The sequence below is a fragment of the Haliotis rubra genome, unplaced genomic scaffold, assembly GCF_003918875.1.
Source record: "Haliotis rubra isolate DU_JTF1 unplaced genomic scaffold, ASM391887v1 Scf137, whole genome shotgun sequence".
NCBI lineage: Eukaryota > Metazoa > Mollusca > Gastropoda > Lepetellida > Haliotidae > Haliotis > Haliotis rubra.
This window is the reverse complement of record NW_025765303.1, coordinates 1904954-1929112: the sequence shown is the minus strand read 5'-3', so window position 1 is coordinate 1929112 and position 24159 is coordinate 1904954. Positions and strand designations below refer to the sequence as shown.

The window sequence follows — 24159 nt, the reverse complement described above, 5'->3', positions numbered from 1 at the left end:
CTGGAATATTGCTGAAAGCTAACCTCACTCACTCACTCAGTCATTTCATTACAAGCAAATCGTGTGCAGTGCAGAAACAATGTCGAGTTGCTTACGCTCCCCTTGCAGTTAATGTCAGCGCGTGTTGGTTTTGTCAAAGTGAAAAACAACAACCTCATTAAAATGAGATCTGAGCTCTTGCTACAGGTAAACAAAGATCTGAGGACATCCTAGGATGGTTTATGTCAGAATGACCTTTCATCTGATCAATCAGAGCATCACTTACCTGACTGAGAAAGTGAAAGCCGAATGTCTTCACTGATTGTGTAACCTCGAGTTGGTTAGATGAGATATTCCTAACATGTTATGAGCGGTACAACATACAATCTCAGCCATCTATAACATATAATATAAATATAATTTGTTAATCTTTTAAATAAAGAACTTTGTTGGAATATTTTAATGAAGAAGTCTAGAATGGAAGTAGCCAGTTTGGATTTAGATCTATACTGGTTGAGAAAGCTCCTTTCAGTCTGGCTAATGTTGATTTCTTGTGAGTCATTTCACTCGTCACCAGGGTTTGCCAAAAATCTGTTGTGACCTGTAGTTAGATGCTCACAGATCTTTGTGTGGCGTACCATGTATCTTAGATGACAACAGGCTTCATGAAAATGTGTCTGATGATTGAAAGCAAGAAAGAAGAAAGAAGTTATAAGTGTTGAAATACCGAGTTGTGGGACGAAGGGCAGAACTTTAAGAACTTAATCTGTTTCTTACGCACCCAGAAAATAGACAGTATTCAGCATTAAAATTTTAAAACCTATATTTTGTCATATGATGATCAGAGTGGTGTATTGATATGCAACACTTATTATTTGTGACATCATTGTCTACTGCTCACTACCTATCTAGTGTGACTCATATAAAAACATTTTTATTATACCTGTAGATTGTCAAGGGAAAGATAATAATGACAACTGGATGACACCCACTAACATTTGTTAACACTCTAAAACCACTAGTTTCAGCGAAGATGTGAGTTCGACTAAAAACCACAAACAAGAAAATTTGTTATCTAATCAAATGTTATTGAATTTCAGACTTCACGCTGTTATTGCATGACTTCTTTGTACATTTCAGAGACAACAGAAGACAGCCAAGCTGATGTTGAGAATCCCTCAAAAACATTCTACATAAGGTTTCGGTAAGCAAATGTTTAAAACAAGCTTGTTTTATAAAGCACTGTCAATTTGATAAAACATTGTTACAACTATCACAGGACATTTTCAGTCGCAGAAAATGCATATATGTACGCCAAGGAAGACTCTCTTCAAAGAATTGAAAACCCCTACCCCGCTGGGTTTGGCTAAATTTCTTTAGCTCACTTTCCAAATTTTGAATCTAGACCTTCATAAAAATATTTTTTAAAAACATTGTCTGGAATGGAAATTTGAAATGAGTGCTGTATTCTTGCAGGAACCTGCTTCCTAATTGGCTAATGTCTCCTTATGAGTCATTTCATTGATCAGTAAAAATTAGCAATTCATTCTGATTATGAATTGTAACGGTATGTCCCAAGGGCCTATTCCACAAACAATTTATGGATGTTTCTTCAGTGGTTGTAAATAATAAATAATATTCTGAACCATAACATAAGTGATGATGAAATCACAAATCACAAATTTAAAAGAATATCAGCTGGACCTGACGTAATTTTGCTGAAGTGTTGTGAAACCGTGTTACTAAGCTATATCTCCATACTTTATAATTGAATCTTAAGTGCAGGGTATTTTCAGGAGGAATGGTTAACTGGGCTTATTCAACCAATGCACAAGAAAAGATCATGAAACAAACCACTATCGGGAAATTTAATCCTCTACTAACATCTGAAAATATCATCTTGCTCAACAATTGTGAAAAACTGATTAAAGAATCACGTTAAAAAGAAAAATGTTTTTGAATGATTAATGACTTGTGTTAAAGTGAATTTCTTGCACCTTGTCATTCAATTAATGTATGTTATCTTTGAGCGTGGGCCAATGAAATTTGATAAAGTGGTAACTCACATTTGATTTTGATGAGATTGCAGTTTAATTTTGTATTAAATATATGTTTATTTCAGGTGCTTTAAGACAATTGTGAAAGGGTACAATCTCAAGCGACCAGCCAGTTTCCAGCCATTCCAAGTGAACATTTCTGTTACTTCAGCAAGCAAATCTGGCATAGACACGGCACCCAAACACAGGAGATTGATGATGCTAAAACTAGTTGAACTGGAATCACCTTACAAAGGTGAGACACCTCGCTCATACATTTGCCTCTGCAGATAAAATGGATGCATTTCTGATTTTCTTTAAAAAGAAATGACATGACTAACAGACACATATTTTTTACTGTTTGTTGTATGATTTCCATGGCACAGCAGATGAAAAGATAGTGTTTTGAGCCGTTGAGCAGGTGCTATATAAATTCATTATCATTATCATCTGTATCATTATCCCCAAAGTAGTGCAATCATATGATTGTCATCTAAATCTTCAAAGTTCAACTATAAGCATCCATTTTGTCAATAAGGGTGGAGAAAAAATAATTTCGTTCAATAACAAATACTCACAGTGTACAAGTAAATGTATGATCAAAAGCATGTCCCTCAGGCATGTAAGTCAGGCACCTTTGGTTTGGGGCTTGATCTCCAAGTTGCCCTGAGTATGTTTCTAGGCCTGTCAGGTAGTGTTGGGAATTGGTTAAAATCTCATAATTGATGATTGGTTCATTACAACCTATCAATCATTGAAAATAATTGGTTAGCGTCATTTATGAGATTTGTTAGTGCACAAAAAAAAATAAGGAAAAATACATGTAGTTCTTTAGGGGTTTTGGGGGGCGAAATTTCACATCTTTAAAGGATGACTAGTATGTTAGGAACATAAATTTCTTGGAATCTTTAAGATAAATTCAATCATGACTTGAAACGAGCTAGTAGAGCTTATGAAATGTAACAGACACAACCAACCTTGTAAGAAATATATTGGTAATGAAAACAAGTGTTCCTGCATGGTTGGTGTTCCATAATGAGAAAACATGATCGATTGCTTGGTCATTTAGTCATTGCGATCAATCTTCGATTATTTCAATTAATTGAACCACCACTACTGTCAAGACAATACATGTGCTTCTTGTTTCTCCAACTTGGTAAAGGCAACTATGTCATCGGTTCCCAATTACTCAGATACGATGCTCATGCTGTTGATCACTGGATTGTCTGGTCCAGACTCGATTATTTACAGACCGCCGCCGCCATATAGCTGGAATATTGCTGAGTGCGGCGTAAAAGTAAACTCACTCACTCCAACTTGGTGTATCTGATAGTCATCCCTCTCTATGACATCCATCTCAGGTCCATAAGGTGCTATAAGACTGATTTCACTACTAAAATATATTCAAGTAAATTAGGCGCGGTGTGGTAGCCTTGGGATTAAAGCGTTTGATTCCCCATATGTGAAGCCCATTTCTGGTGTCCCCGTTGTGCAGTTGCTTGTATATTGCTAAACGTGGCATAAAGTTAAATTCATTCAAGTAAATTAAAAGCTTGTAATATTGATGCAGAGTATAGATCCACTATCATCCAGTGTGTCTGTGTCTGAATTGATGTAATTTCCAGTGTTATGTGCACAGTGTTGAAGCAAGAACCCTTTAAGGTATGGAGCTTCTAAAGGTTCACAAGCTGGAAGGACAAATATTAAATCATGCAAATTGCACATATTCAAGTGGAGTAAGCATTTAGAATACTAGAATATAAAGTCTTTCAAATGGTCAGTGAAATCAAGTTTTGGATTGTATCCCCCAAAATCCCCCACAAAAAATGTTTTTCACAAAGCGGTCTTAGCACTAAGACAACCAGTAGTATACACAATAGCGTTCATAGAACAAGGGAGGCAAGAGGCCTGGCAAGACTTCACAACCAAAGCCTGTGTTTAAGTTTGGCAGTTAGGACCACCTCAGTGCTGGGTCAGTTTGTACACCAGGAATCTGGGCATAGTGTGACTGGGGATGGAGATATGCTGATAAATATGAAGCAGAAAGTTATGGATAAATAGGGGTATAGGAACCCTGATTAAATCTGACTGCAGAGCTTTAGCGGGCTGACTTAGTCATTGGAGTCTTTGATCATCACGTAGAAGACCTTGGTTTAATTCCCCACATGGGTACAACATTTTCCAGTTTCCTGAGCCTTGATATTGCTGGAATATTGCTGACAGCATCATAAAAGTGACTGTTTACCAAGCCTTCCTACATCTTAATGTTCTATTCCAGTGTATGGTCAGCTGCCAGAACAGAGGACATTCTGCATGAGGCACACAATGTTCTGTGCAGTCTCTCACATCCATTCCAAGTAAGCACACTTCATTTCATCAGAATTGTCACCCACAGAGTTTCAGTGCTACCAAACTCGTAAACATAGGGCCCGTCATGGCACTTTGTGAGACCTTAGTACTTCCTGTGACAAACAATGTTTCATACCTTTTCGAATGGTCCCCAAATTAGTCAACTATTATAACTGTCAACAGCTATGACAGCCGAGCATGGTTGTACACTTGGTCCGGTATTGTGAAGTCATTTGTGGCAGCCATGCAATTTGGTTAGAGTGCCGAGTCATGCCCAACTGAAAGAGGTTGAAAGATGGTGGAAGCACCAAAGAGAAAATGTCATTGTCACTAGGAAGGTGTCTCTAGAAACATGAATGAACATAAGGCTGCCTTCAGAATTGTTTCCCATTGAGATCGGCATTACAGGTGTGTTTATTTCATATTTTTAAATACAAAGATTATTATATGGCTAAAAAAGCTCAAACTATAGTTACAGATTGTATTCTTGAATGTATCCAGATCTTATGTCTCTCCATATATTACAGTGCTATTCCATTGCTTGGGTATCTACCACAAGACATCATTGGGCTGTCAATCTTTGAAGTCTTCCACCCAGAAGATTTGCCAGTACTTTTCCAAGTCCACCAACAAGGTAATGACATTTATGACATTTGATTTTACACAATGTATAACTAGGATCTGTTTGTACAAATAATAGTGTAATAGTATAACAAGACACTGTAGAACAGAATGTAAATAAATCATGTATAATACAAGTAAATATTGCATTGCCGTGCATTTGTAGTTCCAGTAAAAATTCAGAACTCCCTATGTTGCCTATGGAGAAGATTCAAAGTATTGAAAAAAGACCCATCTTGAGTAAACTGTTGGACACAATGTTTTGCACATTGGTTCTGTGTCTTGAATGAATATATCCAGAAGGTCCATTGTTACAGCTTCAAAAGAATTCTGTCGTGTTAAAATCAGCAATAAACACCTGTTCGGTCAATAAACATTAAGTTTAATTAAGGCTTGAAAAGATTTTAAAAAGTAGTTCTCAGACAATAGCTTTTGACAAAAATAGTGCAGGCAGACAAACGTGTTTCAAGGGACACCTGCATGAATTAGTACAATACTGATATGTGAAATATCCAAAGGATACTCTTATGAGTAAACAAGAATTTATTCATACTTTCCAGCCAGTTAACCAGCCCTAAATTTGAAGATGTACATGTGTATATACAGTCAGGCCGCGGTAATCCGGTCCTTGTTAATCCGAATTCACCGACTTCCGAACGCTACTCACTGGGCACCAAATCATCTCCCTATATATTGTATATAATTGACACCTCGTTAGTCCGATGATTCAGTTTCCGCCTCCGAATGCTGGTCAGTCGGAACGGATTGGACTAATTAAGTTATAAACAGCTGCGTTAATCCGAACGATTGAAGTTGACCACGCTGCTGACTGGTCCACCCAAAGTGAAACGTTTGTTTGTTTAGCGACTTAGCGACTCATCCCTTTGATCCCTTTATCATAGTGATAGGGAAATTTCGACAACCACGCTGTTTGGGGAAAGACTTCAATCCAGAAATATATGCTCGGTACCGTTTCAACATGAATTAGAATTATAAACTATTTTTCGCAATGTTATTGAAAACAACGATTCTCGGACACATGCTTCGGCAGCGGGTCCACAATAACATTGTCAAAGAGCAAAGTAACGATGTTTCGAGGAATTCATTAAATAAATTGAATAAACTAATGAATAAAATCAACAAAATATATACATGAAGCATTTTTGTCACAGGTCATAACCTAGCACGATACGTCCAATAAGTTCCATAATTTACGTATAGGTAGCGATTTCTTGCTTAATATGTTCAAAATAGCATTATTTTCCCCAAAACTTTCGTCTAAATCTAAAAGTTTTCGTTTACGAGGACGGTATCCATTGCCGTAATATGATTGGCTGCCTTAGGTCATGTGTCTGATTTTGACCAATCACGACCCTTATAGCAGACTGCAGCGAAAAGGCATCATTAGAAACCAATTTTTATCCAATAAAATCGCTTCTTACAACTGTGAAAATACTCTCGGCAAGGGTTTAGTGATGTTGTTGATGTTCAGAGCTTTCGAACGATACCCGACATCAAACGATTCGCCTCCCATGTTATTCATACGACGCTTCGAAAACGGAGGTATTTTCCGTTGTTATGTCATGTTACCGAGCGGAAAGCCACAGATATCGGGAAATAGACGACCATACATATTATTTAAGAAATCTTTTTTATAATATTTTTCTGATGCCGTAAAAATGAAAATATAAAAGAAAAAGGCACTGGCATGTTATGACATGTCACAAATGGAAAAAAATCGCCATAGTTTTTGCTTCTTTCGTGGTTTATCTGGACGTTATAAATGTAAGCTTGCATTTTCATTCAAAAATAATTTTATTTTAAGTTATTGTTGTATTATTTGAATAACATTATATCAAGGTGAAGTAACTCGGTGCATATACTGTGGTTTCAGCAGTTCGAACGTTTCACTATCCGAGCGTTTTTATTTAAAAACCAAAGTGTTCATATTAACGAGGTCTGACTGTATTGTCGCTTGACCATCTAAATTATGTCCCTTAACTAATTCTAAAAAAGGCTAAAACAACTAACCAAATTAGTTGGTATAAAGAATAAAAAGAAGATATATAATCTAGAAATAATACAAAATTCTCTTAGATACACTCAATGTTGTATGAAACCACCAACCAGTATGAGATGTTTCCTCAATATCAGTGAATTTCTTAACTCAATGTACACGAGATCCTGATTCTGGCTGACTGTACAAATTACTGCCCTGTCCACTATTTAAACCGACCTCCTGTACCCAAGCTACTCTTCACCTCCCTATTGTTTAGCCATTAACTCCCAAGCTATCAACCATCAGCGGTACAGATAAGCTCCATATCTGCGTAAATTACGCAAATGTTTATGTGAAAACCCAATTCCTATTAAGTCTATTGCGTACAAGTACGCTTGAAGTTTTGTAAATACTCAATAAACTTGTTTTTACGTGCGTATAAACAAAAAAAGATAAAATAACTGAGGCATATTGAGAGGTTCTATTTCAGCACTTGGCAACTTGCAGTCTTTCTTATCGTTTCTCATATCACAGATCAAATATAAATAACAAACACGTAAACCAACATTTAAACTGTATTATATTTTTACAATTAATGGAAAATGGCAAAATACCCAACTGAGTGTGAGTTGCTATCGTCGCATATGTTTGATAAGTACATGTATATAAATTATTGCTTTTGATAATATTCACAAGTAAATGTGATCTGGCAAATATATGTTGATGCAATATGCCTTAATTTAAAAATAATGATTCATTACATAATTGATAAAACTGTACTTATACCTAAATGTTGTCTTTTTTATCTGGGCACATACCATGGTGTATTCCCTTACTGTCTACAGTTCCAAACTGCCTACAGGTTAAAACAACATGATACAGTCCAGTGAACTGGAAGTGAATACGTCGATCTGACCTGTTCTACCCCTGCTAAAATGAACTTGACTAGTTAGCTGGTTAATTCTATGGTGTTTTCCCACTCTGCCTAAAGAAGTCTAAAAAAAATGACAAGTGTTGGTGACGTAAAGCAAAGACTTTTTACATTTCAAGCCTACCTTAAGTTATGAAGAGTTGTCTCCCTTTGATTCCAGGATCTCAACCCATCTCCCTTTACTTTCAGGATTTTTTACACCACAGTGTGAAATGTCTACACTTTGCACAATTTTGGGATTGTACATATTTTGCGTAAATTGTTTCTTGTTCTGATTGTGAAGGTTTCGAAGGTAAACTATCCCCTTTGTGAAACGTAGACATCATCTTGGCAAGTCTTGAATGTATCATATTATCACTTCAGTGTTGGAGTCTAAAGGCAACCCAATCAAAGAGAGCAGAATGAGGCTTAAGGCTCGGAATGGTGAATGGGTTGAGGTGCAGACAAAGTGGTCCAGCTTTGTTGACCCTTGGACCAAGAAGCTCGAGTTTATCATGGGACAGCACACAGTAATCAGGTGAGACTTGTTCAAGGTTTTTCAGAGATGCCAACTGTTATGCTTTTGGCGTAATATATGTGCTATTATGCTTGTCCTTGCCAAAATATGATTCTATTACAAATAATTTCATGAAATATTTACATGCCTAAAATACAGAATATTGTAAATGCACCAATCATGTGAATCATTCTAAAAGAATAGGGTGATATTGTAATCAGCTTGTCCCTCTGCTCGTATTTAATTATGGACTATACTTGTCGTAAGAGGCGACTAACGGAATCGGGTGGTCAGGCTCGCTGACTTGGTTGACACATATCATCGATTCCCAATTGCACAGATCGATGCTCATGCTGTTGATCAATGGATTGTCTGGTCCAGACTCGATTATTTACAGACCGCCGTCATATAGCTGGAATATTGCTAAGTGTGGCGTAAAATTAAAAATAGGAATGTGTTTTTCCAGAACTAGTTGTTTTGAATTTCTAAATTGTAAACTGGTGCTGTTAGTCATTGGCATAATTTTAGTCTTTTGTAACAACACTGTTCCTTTATCATGATTATTCATATTTATAACTGAATTAAAACAAATTACAGCATATTGTACCAGTTGTATGATACGAACTCAAAAGTAAAATACTTTTAGTATTTAAAAGGAATATTACGTTGACTGGTGATTCTTCTTCTTTTCTTTTTTCTCCTCCTGCCTTGAGATTTTCTGAGGACAAAAATCCATAAAACAAGAAATAAAATTGGTCTGGCCTTATGATTGGCATTTGGACATGACTTGATTATTTGAATGATCAACTTATACTTTTCCTCAGTTGCCCTGCTGATATTGATGTGTTTGAGGAAAGCTGCACTAATCGCCGACTGTCCTCTGAACTACTCTCAGAAGCTCACAAATATCAACAGATGATCCGTAACCTTCTACAAACAAAGGTATGTGTTGTGACTATGAACCAGCCTTGGTGATCATGTGTATTGTCTTTTCATTGTTTTATGATAGTACTCTGGGTCCCTATCCACAAAACATTCATAGCGCTACGACATTCGTAAGCCTGTGATAATCTATAGAGTTACGGCAAGTTGTAACGCTATGAATGCTTTGTGGATCGAGACCCAGGATCCAGCAAATGCCAGTGTTTTGTTCGGAAGACGCAATGCTTTCAACCCAGTCATGTCATGATGTTCTTTCATAATTGAAGCTCGCAGCTATGGCACCTCTACTGGAACACTGCTTATAACCTGGAAATATCTTTTCCAATCAGTAATACATTTGCAGCAGTCTTTTGATATCCCCTACCATCTCTCAAATGATGCACAAACAAAACACCCTGATGACCAGAACAAAGTTTGTTTTAAAGTCTTTAAACAATATTTAGAAGTGATACACATAAAGGCAAATCGTTGTGTTCCTCAAAATAAAGAAGTTGTCATCCATAGGTTCTTGCCATTAAAGTTTATCTCACTGTTGACTTGTATTACTGAAACCAGTGAAAATTATCTCATGTTGTCTTTGAAATTGGACCTCATTCTGATAAGTTTGTGTTTATATTACATCTACAATTGTGTATTCAGTACACACAATCATGTGGCCATGTTTTTTATATCAGTTCAACCCACTATCCATACTCTGGATGGTCTGTGAACAAAGTATGTTAGTAATGCCTTATTAACAAGTCACTTCTTACTTTTCAGAACACACCAACTGAACCGCTGGAGATCAAGATTGAACCCCAAATTACAAACTTAGGTAAGCCCAGTTAATTTTGATAAGGGATAGTCTGGGAATTGGTCTTAAGTAACCCATGCCAGTTGTAAGAGGTGACTAACGGGATCGGGTGGTCAGGCTCGCTGACTTGGTTGACACATGTCATTGTATCCCAATTGCGTAGATCGATGCTCATACTGTTTATTACTGGATTGTCAGGTCCAGACTCAATTATTTACAGACTGCCGCCATATAGCTGTAATATTGCTGAGTGTAGCGTAAAAGACTAACCAACCATCCAACCAACCATATTTCATGTCTGAGTGGCTGCAGGTTGCAGCCTCCCTGATAAATGTCAGTATTCTATGATTTGGGTTTGAATCAAGGTATTGAGAGCAAGCGAGAGGGTAGCAGTGTTTAAGAAATGCTGAGGTTGTTGGCTACCCTCAATATCCTTAAGACTATTGAATACATACAGTATGCAAGACTAATCAATTCTTTTTTTGTTTTTCAGCGGTTGATCGACATACCCAAGATAAGACTTTCTTGGTGCCAGACAAAGAGGTTATAAAGAGCAGGGTAAGCCTCTTTAGATGCTGGGCTAGTTGTTAGGCTCAATATATGTTGTTGTTTTTGCATTCTGTTTAATTTGGACCTTCAGTATTTGCACTTTAGACTGAAAACTGAAATGTCTTATGGTCAGTACTTTGCCATATCTTCACTGAAATGACTTTCACAAACCTTGAATATTGACTTGTCACATAATTAGTGATGCCCTGTTTGAATATCTAGGTGTATGCTAGAAAGCAAAATGGAGTGTCGGTGGTAACTGAATTGCCTCAATAGGTTGAAAGTGAATTTGGTGCTACAAAACGATTATTACTTTTGATGAGGTCGGTTTGCAAAAGTAAAGATTAGGGATTAGGTCCTCAGGTCTTTGCTACACATAATAGTGTTACATAATAGCAACTATTTGTATACTATAACAACTGGGGCTTTTGCCTTATTCCAATCCTTGGCTGTGTTATGGCAGTGTAGGAAACTACTGCTCACCCGAAAGTCCAAGACGAGTTAATTCTGTGGAGGGCTGGCCAAAAATACATCTTACCAGCCTGATGGTCGGGCTCATATTTATGGATGATTTACAGTTACACATAACACATTCTCGCTACAATGGCATAATATTGATAACACTAGTTTTGAGACTATTGTATTCTAGTTTCAAAGCACTGTGATGAAACTATTTCTTTTGTTGGGCATTTCAATAAATATGAAAGCAAAGATACTTAATAGTATTTTTATTATTTCTGAGGGGGCGGTGGGGTAGCCAAGTGGTTAAAGCGTTCGCTCGTCACGCCGAAGACATGGGTACAATGTGTGAAGCCCATTTCTGGTGTCGCCCTGCCGTGATATTGCTGGAATATTGCTAAAATCGGAGTAAAACCAAACTCACTCACTCATTCACTCACTGTTATTACTGAGCTGTAATGTGAAATTAAAGTTGGTCGTTTGGAAAGGGCTGGTAAGTTTTGAGAATTACCAGTTCTGGTGTCTGGTAGAATTTTCTGTTAAGTTTCCTACACTGGCTATGTTGACTGTACATGTTCAGTCCATTTCTGTTGTGATTCAGGAACCCAAGGAAGCGGGGAAGACAGAAGAGTCCGAGGAGGATACAACTGTCTTCTATAACCAGCTCAACTACTCTCATAACATCAAAAGGTAGGGTACATTCTTTCATTTGTATATATTTTGGGGATTAGAATCGTGGCTCAGTTATTCTTTGTTATTTTTGTATGAACGTTTTAAGTTAAATAATTTAGTCAATCAGCTATATACAGGAACAAATGTTGTAGTATTTCAAGAATTGCTGATAAGCAGATAATATGTTACGCATACACGTCTGCAACATAAAAGCTAGTGAAAACAACAACTTAGTGTTGTCTTCTCAACGAGTACATAAATGAAGTGGAAAGATTCTGTTCAAAGCCACAACAAATGAATGAGAGCAAAATGCAGATATCTTCAATTACAACCAACAACATTATATGAATAATACCAGGCAGTTACGTTTTTCGAGGAATATGCCAGTCAATATTCACGTGAACAATATACTATGCATCTCCAGCTTACAAGAAATGTGTTCTTTGTCATGTGTCTTTTTAACAGTCCAATATTGTAAAACATATACAGCCTTTCGGAATATAACTCATGATTGTATCTCACATGGTTACAGGACCGCCTCTGTGGTGTAGTGGTTAGAGTGTCCGCTCAGCGAGCGGAAGGTCGCGGGTTCGATCCCCGGCCGCATCATACCAAAAGATGTTAAAATATGGTACTTGTTGGTCCCTGCCTGGCTCTCGGCATTAATGGGTACAACAAGGACTGGTCGGCTCGGAGTCAGTATTATGTGTCTGAGTGGGGTATTCATGCTTAATTACACACATCTTGTAAATGTGAAAATAGTCCAGAATACACGATGCATTATGCAGGAGCATAATGGAATACTGACTTTTCAGGTATCTGATGAGCCAACGTGTCCCAGCAAATCTGTTCAACCCTGCAGAAGGACTCCCACACGTCTTCCCCAAGTCGGAGGCCATTCCTCAAGTCAGTGGAGGATGCATGGCTCCAATTGCTGAGGGTAAGTTTTAATTTTTAACATCCCAGGTATTATTACTGACAAGAATAGGTCCCAGTCCATCACAGTTGTTGCAAGGGAATGTGTGTGTGTAGTTTTACGCTGCTTATTCCAGCAATATCACAGTTTGTTGCAAGGGGTGACTATTGATGATCTGAATACTTGGCACGTTTTTATGGAAAACGTTTTATTTTCATAAGACATTTCAGAGCTAATTTATGCTCCTTCATCAGGTGAATCCTGAGTCAGTGCTCAGAGTAAAAATGTAGATAAAGCATGTTTACACAATGCAACGTGTGAGAATGTACAAAGATAACAATATAATTACCTTATGTTACTTTCTCCAGACAACTATTCAATGTCATATTCATATTAGATATTTTACAGGGCAGTGAGATAGCCTAGTAGTTATAGTGTTTCTGATCACGTAAAAGACTCAAGTTTGATTCCCCACATGGCTACAATTTGTGAAGCCCATTTCTAGTGTCCCACGCAGTGATATTGCTGGAATATTGCTGAAAGCAGCGTGAAACCATACATTCACTCATAAAAGGTTACATCTGTCGTTTGTTACATGGTAAACGTACAAAGAAAAAGAAAAAAAAATCCCTTTTGCAAGTCTGCATAGATACATGTTTAGTTGGATGAAGTTTGCAATTCAGTACAGAGGAAGATTCAGGCTTTGTCAGAAAGTTTGGGAGTATAAAAGAGTGAATGTCTGTGCGTGTGCATACATGTGTGCATGCTTGCAGCTGAGAGTATGTGTTTTCTCACAGGGTTGACAGAGTGCTTCATGCCATCTACCTCCATACTAATTTGACTGACCATTGTTATTGCTGACAGACACTTAAGAGATGCCAACCTGTACGATTTTATCGTATTCGTTACGAAAAAGCACAAAATATGCGACTGCGATAGCAGTAAAAATATACAAATGTAAAAAAAAATACATTAAAATATCAAATACACTATGTACCAGACACAATCAATTACAACCACATTTTATTCAGTATCAAACTATACGTTGATACTTACTACTGATTTAGGTGAGTACAATGTTAATAACAGGTTCTTAGAATATCTATATATTTTTTATTTAATATGAAAAGTCTTACTAATTTTTGCATCAGTTTTTGGACTATATACTAATTGGGCTAAAGTAGGGTTGGCATCTCTGCACTTGGTGAATGAACCACTGTGTTAGTTGAACCCTGAATTGTGTTTATTTGAAACTTCAGCATTGGTATTTTTTTGTTTTTCCTTTAGCTATTGAACCTCCAGATTTCCCAGTCAACATCAAATTCACAAAACCTCCAAGTTATGGCAGCAGTACAATTGTAAGTAGATTTTTGTTACATGATACAGGTATGTTTTGATCTTCCATATTTCCTCTCTAAGAGGCAGAATCTTAACTGTGTTATGTAGGGCTGAACGATTCGGTTTGATTCATCAAAAATCAAATCTGACACCTTAGTTTCGATTTTCGATAACCATTATCATTATTTCGATTCGATATTTGAATAACTATTTTAATTATTTCCACACAACCAGAATGTAATTTTGACCCCAACTCAAGCAGTTTCGAGCTGTGAAATAAGGCGAAACATAATTGGTTGATGCCGGGCTAATTATCCAATCAGAATTGTTGTTAATAGACATTGCCAAGCTGACGATGGATTTCATGCTAAAAAGCCGACTCTGAGAGTAAAATGAAATCTGATGTTTTTACTTATAAATTGAATCGAATCGAGGTCTGCAGCTCTAACTATGGTAACTCTATCTGTCATGGGTTTTGCATTGTTCTTAGTATATATCTTTTTATTGAGGTTCATTCTTTCCATCATGTATATCTCAATATTATTGTTTAATGATTGGTATATTGGTTTATTTAAATGCTGTTATTTATCATGTGTTTAAGGTTACACACCTGCCAAACAATTTTGAAATGTTTCTGTTATTCCAAAATGCAAGTGCGTGAAGATAAGAAGTTAACATCAGTTGCCTCCCTTATGAGCATGCACATTCCTGCACTTCCATCAACAATATCCGAGTCTCAAAGAACATTGCAGTCACTTAATTATGCAAGATATAAGTATCGCAGTGCGACCTTGTGTATCACTACTGGTTAACATTATACCCTGACAATCTGGGATGTTGCTTATAGAGATTATTGATCCACTCGAGTTTATTAATAGTCCACAGGTGGAAAATTTGATTAGTGTGGTTTTAGGCAATAAAGAAATTACATCATGAAGTAACTTGTATGTTTGCAGGTGCATGTGTCTGAGCACCGTGAGGATACCATTCCCAGCCCTCCCCAACCGGAGGCCGTGGAGGATCCCAGCATACCATGGAGGGTCCCCAGCATGATCTTGCCCCAGTATCCCCAGTATCCCCAGGTGGAACTCACTCAGGAAGTGCTCAAGAAACACACAAAGTTTCAGGAAAAGCTACTCTTGCAACAAGCCGAGCATGATGACAACATCCTCTTCCTAGGCAAGCAGGAAAAGGATGACTTACGAGACAAGAAACGATGCCTTTCAGACTCTGCATCTCAGGGTAACGGAAACGAGCCATCTCAAACAAAGATCTCAAAATTGGACCGCGGAAAGCCTGTTGACACCTCAGTAATATCTGGAGATGTGTTCCCAACGCCGTTCAGCTTCCCCATGCTGCCAATCTCCACAGGGAACATGATCCCAACGAGTCTGGCACCAACACAGTCGCACCCGGTCTTTTCACAGAACCCACCTCCTGAGTTCTTGTCAGTGGGTCTCCCAGGGATACAACAGAACATTCCCATGTACATGCAGCAGATTCCAATGATGCAGGTGGACCCCAACACAGGGCTGGCAACGCCTGTTATGCCATTGTACCAAAACACAGCTCCCATGGAACAACCCCGCTCAGCACAGGGCATGCAGTGGCCTTACTTCCAGCAGACAGGTAAAAACAGCTTCAGTACATAATAATAATAATAATAATAATAATTCATTTATATATAGCGCCTAGTATCCATCTGATTAGTTGCTCACTGGATGCTGTAATCAGAATCTGATTATTATTACCCTGGATAACCGAAGCTGCCTGTGAGGTGCTAGCAGGTTAAAAGTCACCTGACTTATCTCACCGGGTACCCATTTTCTGCTGGGTGAACAGAGGCAATTTTGAACAAACTCTCTTGCCTAAGGTGAGACCACATGTATCACTTATTGGTTGCAGTGTATGCTGTTATAACCAAAGGAAGAGAGAAGTGGGGGTTTCTATTTATTGGATATGATACCAGCACTATTACCATTCTTGCCATATCTTCTTAGCACTGTTACCATTCTGTAACACATGTATTCATATTCTTATTACCATTCTTGCCACTCTGTTGCCATAATTGCACCTGACCAACTGTATTAGACAATTCATATTTTCTTGTGTATATTACTGAAATGTTGCAGATATTACAGAAAACAACAAACAATATAATTTTGAACAAACTTTATGGATAACAACTTCTTTTATCCATACAGTTTGCTCAGTATTGTACTTCCCAACTTCTGAAATGCCACTCAAAGGGGAAACAATATAACTGCTTGGTAACTTTAAGTAAATGGCACAGGTTTTTTGTTATTTTTTATTTTTGAAAAATATACTTGATAAATATGCTGCATTTTGAAAGTACAACCCAGCAGTGAAATGCTGCAATGCTATTAGTAAGGGGATCCAATATAGCAAGCAATTACTTCCTTTTACATGTGCACTGCTTAAGGTGGGCCCGGCCTGTCATATCACAATATATGCTAGGGAGACGTGAACCAGCTTCAGGTAATGGCAGCCGTAGCTTTTTGAACTAGTTGTGGTGTTCGCTAATTTGATTAATGACACTCACTCACTCAGTATCAAATTTGCAATGAAACATGATTAGATATGAACATTTACAAATTTAATAGTGTTTATGTTCTGAATACCAGGCCTTTATCATATGAAGAAATTAAGATTACGGGTATATTCGACGTAAATATCTCAACATTGTAATCTGCTTTTAGACAAGTATCCCTGTGAATTTATAATCTAATATTAAAAGCAATATATGTATTTGGAGGTATTTTCATGAGCACAATTTCTGTATTCATAGTTTTATATTGTGATTGTACAAAAATGTAAAGAAAAGTAATGCTAATTCATTGGATATTCGATTCATTGTATATTCGAATATAAATTTGGCAAAGATTACCAAAAAGACATTCATATCTACACACACACAGCTAGCTATCTGGCTGTTCGGCATGAAATGACAAGCTGCTTCAGAACGGATGATTGGACTAATCAAGGAATATTTATGTGGGGAGCCCCTTTTTAAGGTTGGACAAAAACAAAAAGCAGCCTGCCCACACATTTTATCAAAAGCCATTGCCTGAGGACCAATTCTTTGTTCTTTCAGACTTTGTGATGAAGTAGTAGTTACCTCAGCAAAACCTTTACACTGTCTCAAAAAATGAATACATGAAGCAGGATGACTCAAGACTTCTGAACATGCGTAAATGCAACTGTCTACTGCTGATCATAACTTCACACTACTTAATTGTTGTGTCAAGTAGATGTGGGCGTGTTGACAGTACTGTATCTTATGTTTGAAGTTTGGACTTGATAAGTTTGTCATTTTGATAGGTAATAAGCGGACATTGGTGTTGTAACGTAGGTTTTGTGTATATGTATGTATATGCAACTCTTCCAGGTGTGTCATTTGTGCCTCAAGTTATGGGGGGATTCTACCAGACCCTCACCGGGATGTTCCAGCCGTTTCCAATGCCAAGGATGAACATGGAGATGTCAGAAACACAGCGCCAATCTACTGTGCCAATCCCCACATCTTCTGCGACACCCATGCAAACAGGAGCACAGCTACACCCTCAGTTTCCCATGGTAATCCCATTACAATCATGAGACCCTAAGATCAGTTTCGGATACAGTTTACTAGGGATGCCACGATACATCGATTCATTCTAAACTGTATCGGGGCCGGTGGGGTAGCCTAGTGGTTAAAGCGTTGGCTCATCACGCCGAAGACCCGGGTTCGATTACCCACATGGGCACAATGTGTTAAGCCCATTTTCTGGTGTCCCCTGCCGTGATATTGCTGGAATATTGCTAAAAGCGACGTAAAACTAAACTCAGTCAGTGTAAACTGTATCGATATTTAGTTTTGAAAGTGTCGGTTTAAATATGTTTATGTATTGTTCACATTTAGCAATTGTATCATGTTTTTTTATGTTATTTGAGAGTTAAAAATGATTATTTTTCTTGCGCAAAGAAGGGAAATTAGAACCTTTTTATCTCTGAGAATAAAAAATGTTGATCTTTTCATGGACAATTATAAAATATGAAATATTACTGTTCAAAATGTAATTAAATTTATGCAATAATGCCTCGAAAATAGGTAACGTGATACATATCAAATCTTGACATGGGTTACCCAGGGTATTGTGATACGTATCGATTCATTAAACTTATGTATCGTGACATCCCTACAGTTTACCCGTGTAGCTTTGATTACTTTTTGGAAGTTTTCAAAACACGTGAAGATCCAGGTTAGAATTGATCTTCAGTAACTTAGGCTTGTTGTAAGAGGTAACAAACAGGATCGGGTGGTCCGACTCACTGACTTGGTTGACACATGTCATCGTATCCCAACTGCGTAGAACAATGCTCATGCTGTTGATCACTGGATTTTTGGTCCAGACTCAATTATTTACAGACCAACGCCATAAAGCTGGAATATTGCTGAGTGCAACGTTAAACAACAAACCAACCAACCAATCAAATGGAAGTTTTCAAAAGAATTTTGATGAGATTCAAAAGCTAGAATCTGTACTTTAGAGCAAAGTGTTATCCTAAATATAACATTCACTCAATCTTTGTCACTTTGAGGCTGAAACATTCCCGAGGTGACGGTAACTGTTAACTCACTCACTCACTGAATCTATTAAACTGAGGTCATGGGTTGCCCAGTAATTTGCTGTACAGTGTGTTAGCAGCCTTTGGACGTGACGGAAACATATAAATCTGTGTTCAAATGATTATGATCCTGATTATGTTTCGGGGTTTATGAGCACCATATCCATGCTGATTGGTTACACCAATGTAGTAAACATGTATAGCCTGCATCACTCTCCTCCCGCAGTAAGCTGACATGCTGTGATATATACTACTCAAACTTTGCTAAGGATCACCAAAATTCACAACTTTACTTAAACGTAGATTTATAATTTGAAATTGTATCCATTTGAAATTGGATAAATAATAATATGGTAACCCCTCTTTAGGCAAACAGTCACTTTAATCTAACCTTATGCACTTGATACATGAGTAAACATAGAAATTGTTTTCATGGCACCAATCAACCATTTTGCAAATCATGGAACGAGTCATTGACAAGTACACAACACCTGTCAATAGCAGGTATGGGTTCCACAAGATGAAAGGACATACTGAAACCTAGGATCTGTGCTTACAATAAGCTCAGATATTTAAACCAAATTTGACCCCATGTCATAGTTTTCTGCTGAATCCATGATTTAATCCTTAGAAAGTGTGAATAATATATACTGGAATAATGTTAAGAATGGTGTCAAACCAGACCACTCAATTTGTGACTAGATGTCACTTTATTTTACTGGAGGAACAAGATATTAATGCAGACTGGCAACTTTTCACACAGGCCAGTTGGGGCAGTGGGGTAGACTAGAGGTTAAAGTGTTTGCTCGTCACGCCAAAGACCTGGGTTCGATTCCCCACATGGGTACAATGTGTGAAGCCAATTTCTGGTGTCACCTGCCGTGATATTGCTGGAATATTGCCTAAAGCGGCATAAAACCCAACTCATTCACTCACAGGCCAGTTATATTGATGAGTCACAAGAGTATCTGGTTTAGTGGAAGAACCACTGTCACTTACAACAGCACACACTGGCATGCCCAGAACCTTCTTAGTATGTAATATATTTCCTTCACATTCATTTCTAAAGTATTGAATGTTGTTTCATATGTCTTAATGAATTGTCATGTTTGCAGGGAGAAGCTGCAACAGCACAAAATGATCTGTCAAGTCGTGTGGAGTCAAGTCGTCTCGACTCCAGCACTGGCAACGACACAGACTCCTCCCTGATGTATATTCTTGAAGCATCAAGCAGTGTCAACAACAGCTCCAGAGAGGTACTGGCCACTTCACTTATTTCTACATGTGCTCTGGGCCTGTGTGGTAGTCTAATGGTTAAGGTGTTAGCTGGTCATACCTTTGATTCCTCACATGGGTACAATGTGTGAAACCCATTTCTGGTGTCCCCTGCCATAATATTGATGAAATGTTATAAAAGCAGTTTCGTAAACATTCATTACTTTGATCACTATTGTGATTTGCTGAAGTGCTTTTATTGATAGTGTTGCCAAGGAATTCCATAGTGTTGCCAAGGAATTCCATCTGTCCAAAATATTTTTGTTCAACCTATAACTTGAAACAACTTTTTGGATTGTTTTCAAATTTGGGGACCACCTTCCTTGTCTAATTTTTATGACCAATTACATCAATTTACAAATCTTAACTTATAAAAATTGTTCAATCACTAACTTGAAAACTATTGGTTGGATTGTTTTCAATATACCACCTTCTTGGTCTAAGTAGAGGTTCAGTGCAATGTTTGGTTTCAGTGTTCTAATTTTTGAGAGAGTTGCATCAATGTACATTTTTTTAACTTTAAAAAAAGGAAAAAAAGAAGGAATTTTTGTTAAAATAAACTTCAACATATTTGAATGGATTGTTTTCAAATTTGGGCACCACGCTCAATATCTATAGGAGAGGTGCAGTGCAATATTTTATTTGGGTATTTTATGTTATAAGAATTATCACAAATTACATCTCTTAAAATAGTCAAATTTGTTCAACTAATGACTTTACAATCATTTAGTGGATTGTTTTCAGGTTTACATAATGGTTTCTTTGTTTATTTTTGCCAATCATTAGTAATTGTTGTTCAGCTGAAATTGGGAGTCAAACTCAGAGTTATTAGTGAGTCTTGCTCACATGTTTTGACTTGTTTCCTTCTGAAATCCAAGGGTATCTTGCATTCTCAGCACTTCTTTCAATGTAATAATCTGCATCTAAACATCACAACCACTACCTCTTTGTCATGTGTGTTGGCCATGTTATTAGTAAAGTACAAGTCTTTACAAGTGCATATGTTGGTGATAACTTTATGAGCATGAACTGGGAAGGAATTTGTTTTAAATTTGGGGATTTAACTGACATTTTGGCTTTGGGATCAAATTTTCCCTCTGGTTAGGTAAAGATACATCTCTGCATGGCTGATATGGGTACACTGAGCTTTATCACTGTTGGTAATCTTCCAACAAACTTGTGATGGATAATAGAACTTGATATTTCTCAGAGTAGAAAGTTTGATATCAAAAGACATAAGGATGAGAGTTATGTTATCATCCTTAATCATTCTTCCAACTTTTTCACTTTGAGAACAGTAATATTGAGCATCATAAATGAAAAAAAGTACTGCTAATAACTTTATTGACTGAAAGATTAATTATGTCATTTGATTGTGACACCACGGTTACTGATGATGTCACAATCCTGACTAATAGTTTTTGTGATACCTGCTTGAAGATATTGCTTGATCTTACCAAGCAGTATTTCCTGTAGAAGTCAAACCTGCATCAAACCAGTCTTGTTGCTCACTCCAGCTGAAACTCCAACATCTAATTTCATTTCAGGACCCTACTTCTGAGTTAAAGCGAGAGATTCCTCCAAAGCGAGTGAAAGCAAACAGGAGATACAGCCAGCCATTCTGGTTAGCTAAGAGCAAGTGGACGACTGACGTTAAAATGCGGTATCAACTTCCAAAGCGGATCCTGAAAAATGTTCTGAAGGCGGATCGGGAATCCATGAAGAAACTGGACAAGGGCAATGGCACTGTGATGGAACAGCTGGAAGAACTTGTAACCTATATCGCCAAGAATGATAGGGTTATGGTGAGGCAACGTTTTCAGCTTTGAACTTTCTCTTGCAAAGCATTCTATGAACTTTATCAGCTTGAAAAAAGAATTACAAGCTGTAAGTATGAAATAGTGGGTTTAGGTAGGACATACCAAAAATCCTGAGACAGTGGGTAAGGTGTTTATGTTATGAGCCAGTTCCCTGAGAGAAGCTTTTTGAAGGAGAGGAAGGAATTTAAGAATTTAAAAACATTTCTGAAAGATTGTTCCATATAAATGAATGTATTAACTCAAGAGGTTTGGGATATTAAATAACAATTTGATTGAAGATGCATAAAACACAGGCATGTACTAAAGGGATGAACATATGTATGTGTGTGGAAGTATACAAGAATGTATATGTACATGCACCTAAAGTATAAAAGCTGAAGTGTATGTATGTATACGAAACAGTGTCCCTATTATGTATCAGCAAAGCAGCGGCAATATTGTAACATGTGATATGCATACTGCACGAAAGGGGTGTGTAACGCCAAAAAAAAATGTACTCTATAGAATGTTAAAACTGTATTCGACTGAGATGTGATTGTACAACATTCAAATGGGAAATAACAACATTAAAAAAAAAAAAAACGTACAAAAGGGATAATCAAAATGAATCAGTTTTAGGAATGAATTGTATATATGAATTCATTCGCATATTCAGTGAATTAAACTGTCTCCCTTCATGATTTCATTTTATTATTTTGCAATCACTAGAATCGAGAATTCATGAATTTGTTTAGAATGGGTTTTTTTTTTACTTGAATTTGGGTGTTGTTCGTCAGATCAAAGTATGCAAAATGGAACATATCTGAGCCAGGAAGGATTTTTGAATCGTTGCCCTTGTGGCTGTAGATATGTGAATCTTGGTTACCCACGCCAGTGTCTATGCCATCATGTGTTACATCACTTATTTTTACCACCCAGTCTTCATTTTGGTCTCACTTGAGACAGATGTGATTTTATGTATTTGTCTTCTAATGCATTCCTAATTTTTTACAGGATGAAGAGGCAGGATTCCTTCTTTTCGAGAACCAAACAGAGGACGACAATGCTTCTGTGAACAGCGAGTCAAGTTCATGTTGTTCCGACCATGCTGACCAACTTCTGGGACTGTTGCCTGGCAACTCCAAAGGTGCTTGGCACCAGCGTCGTTCAACGCTTACAGAAAGCAAGAAGGAAAATAGTCCAGACATTGAAGAAGTGTATCGCCAGTGGCGAGAAGAGTGCAATGATGAAATGATGGTGTCTGTTTCTCCGCTTGAGTACAAAGATAGCAACTCAAGTGATGATGATAAAAATGATTTGAAGAAAATGGGTGAAAATGACTCCAATGTATCCAACAACTCCAAGGATACGAGTGACATAACACTGAGTGACCAACGAAGCTCGGAAGAAGCAAGCAGCTCATTCAAAGAGTTGTCAGACTGTTCATCCAAAGATAAAAAATATTCCTCATGTGAGTCAGACACAGAGCTCCGTACAGAGTGTGCACTTATTGATCGTTTGTTTGTGAAGTTGCCAACTCATATGAGTGGACAAAAGGGCTCAAAGAAGCGGCTTGCAGAACCGTTCTGGCTTCAAGAGACCCAACACAATGAAGACATAGCTAAGACATATCAATTAAGTGAGAAAAGTGAGGCAGACATTTTGGGCCTTGACCTTCGTTCACTGGAACATCTTAAACAGCCGCAAACAGTGATTGACCAAATGAAGGAGCTTAGTGAATACACATCTGGTGCGACACAGGAAACCGTAATGGACGGTCCATCATTTAACATTGATGTCAGTGTGTTTGCAAACCTATTCCTCCCAACCGGAGGTATCCTTACTGGTGATACAGAAGCCTCACAAGGCACTCAGCCAGTTGAAAATGATTTGAGTGAGGAAGAACTGATGATGTTGGATTAATCACTTGATTCATATTCTCTTCTGCACACTGGGCTGGATTAACTTAATGGCATTGTGAATAACTTACTAACATTGTTGAAGATCCATTTAGCTCTGTGCTCAAGTAATTCATTTGGATTAGCATACCATCAAGGGCCTGTTCATGTGGGGACATGGTGATGGTTATCCTGTGACAATATAATGATCCACCCTCCCAGAATGGTTAAACGTACCATATCAACCCACCCTTTGTCAATATGAAATTTACTGGGGAAAAAACCCCAAAACAACCCCAGCAACAACTCAAAACCAAACCCTCTTGACCAAAATAAAAAATCTCTTCAACAAATGAAATGGTCCACTTGAAAATCCCCATGTATTATGAGTGGTTGTGAGCATTCACAAAGACTGCTAATGCTGTTTCTTCAACATGATCAACTTGAAAATTGCATTGACTGCTACCGTGTGGGGCTT

The 24159-nt window shown here is 37.6% G+C and overlaps 1 protein-coding gene across 2 annotated transcripts in view; it reads left to right on the top strand.

The window, feature by feature from the left end:
* LOC124268231 (period circadian protein homolog 2-like) overlaps positions 1-23955 on the top strand; it is a 42712-nt gene extending 18757 nt beyond the window's left edge. For both annotated transcript variants that reach the window (XM_046703268.1, XM_046703269.1), the window contains 16 exons: positions 1120-1183; positions 2102-2271; positions 4294-4372; positions 4892-4998; positions 8279-8432; positions 9236-9353; positions 10113-10167; positions 10640-10704; positions 11756-11844; positions 12642-12766; positions 14030-14100; positions 15037-15709; positions 17490-17677; positions 19825-19965; positions 21532-21789; positions 22798-23955. In XM_046703268.1, the coding sequence (XP_046559224.1) occupies positions 1120-1183; positions 2102-2271; positions 4294-4372; positions 4892-4998; positions 8279-8432; positions 9236-9353; positions 10113-10167; positions 10640-10704; positions 11756-11844; positions 12642-12766; positions 14030-14100; positions 15037-15709; positions 17490-17677; positions 19825-19965; positions 21532-21789; positions 22798-23706 (3266 nt within the window). In that variant the 3' untranslated portion in view covers positions 23707-23955. The remainder of the gene's footprint in view (positions 1-1119; positions 1184-2101; positions 2272-4293; positions 4373-4891; positions 4999-8278; positions 8433-9235; positions 9354-10112; positions 10168-10639; positions 10705-11755; positions 11845-12641; positions 12767-14029; positions 14101-15036; positions 15710-17489; positions 17678-19824; positions 19966-21531; positions 21790-22797) is intronic.
* Positions 23956-24159: the final 204 nt, after the last annotated feature.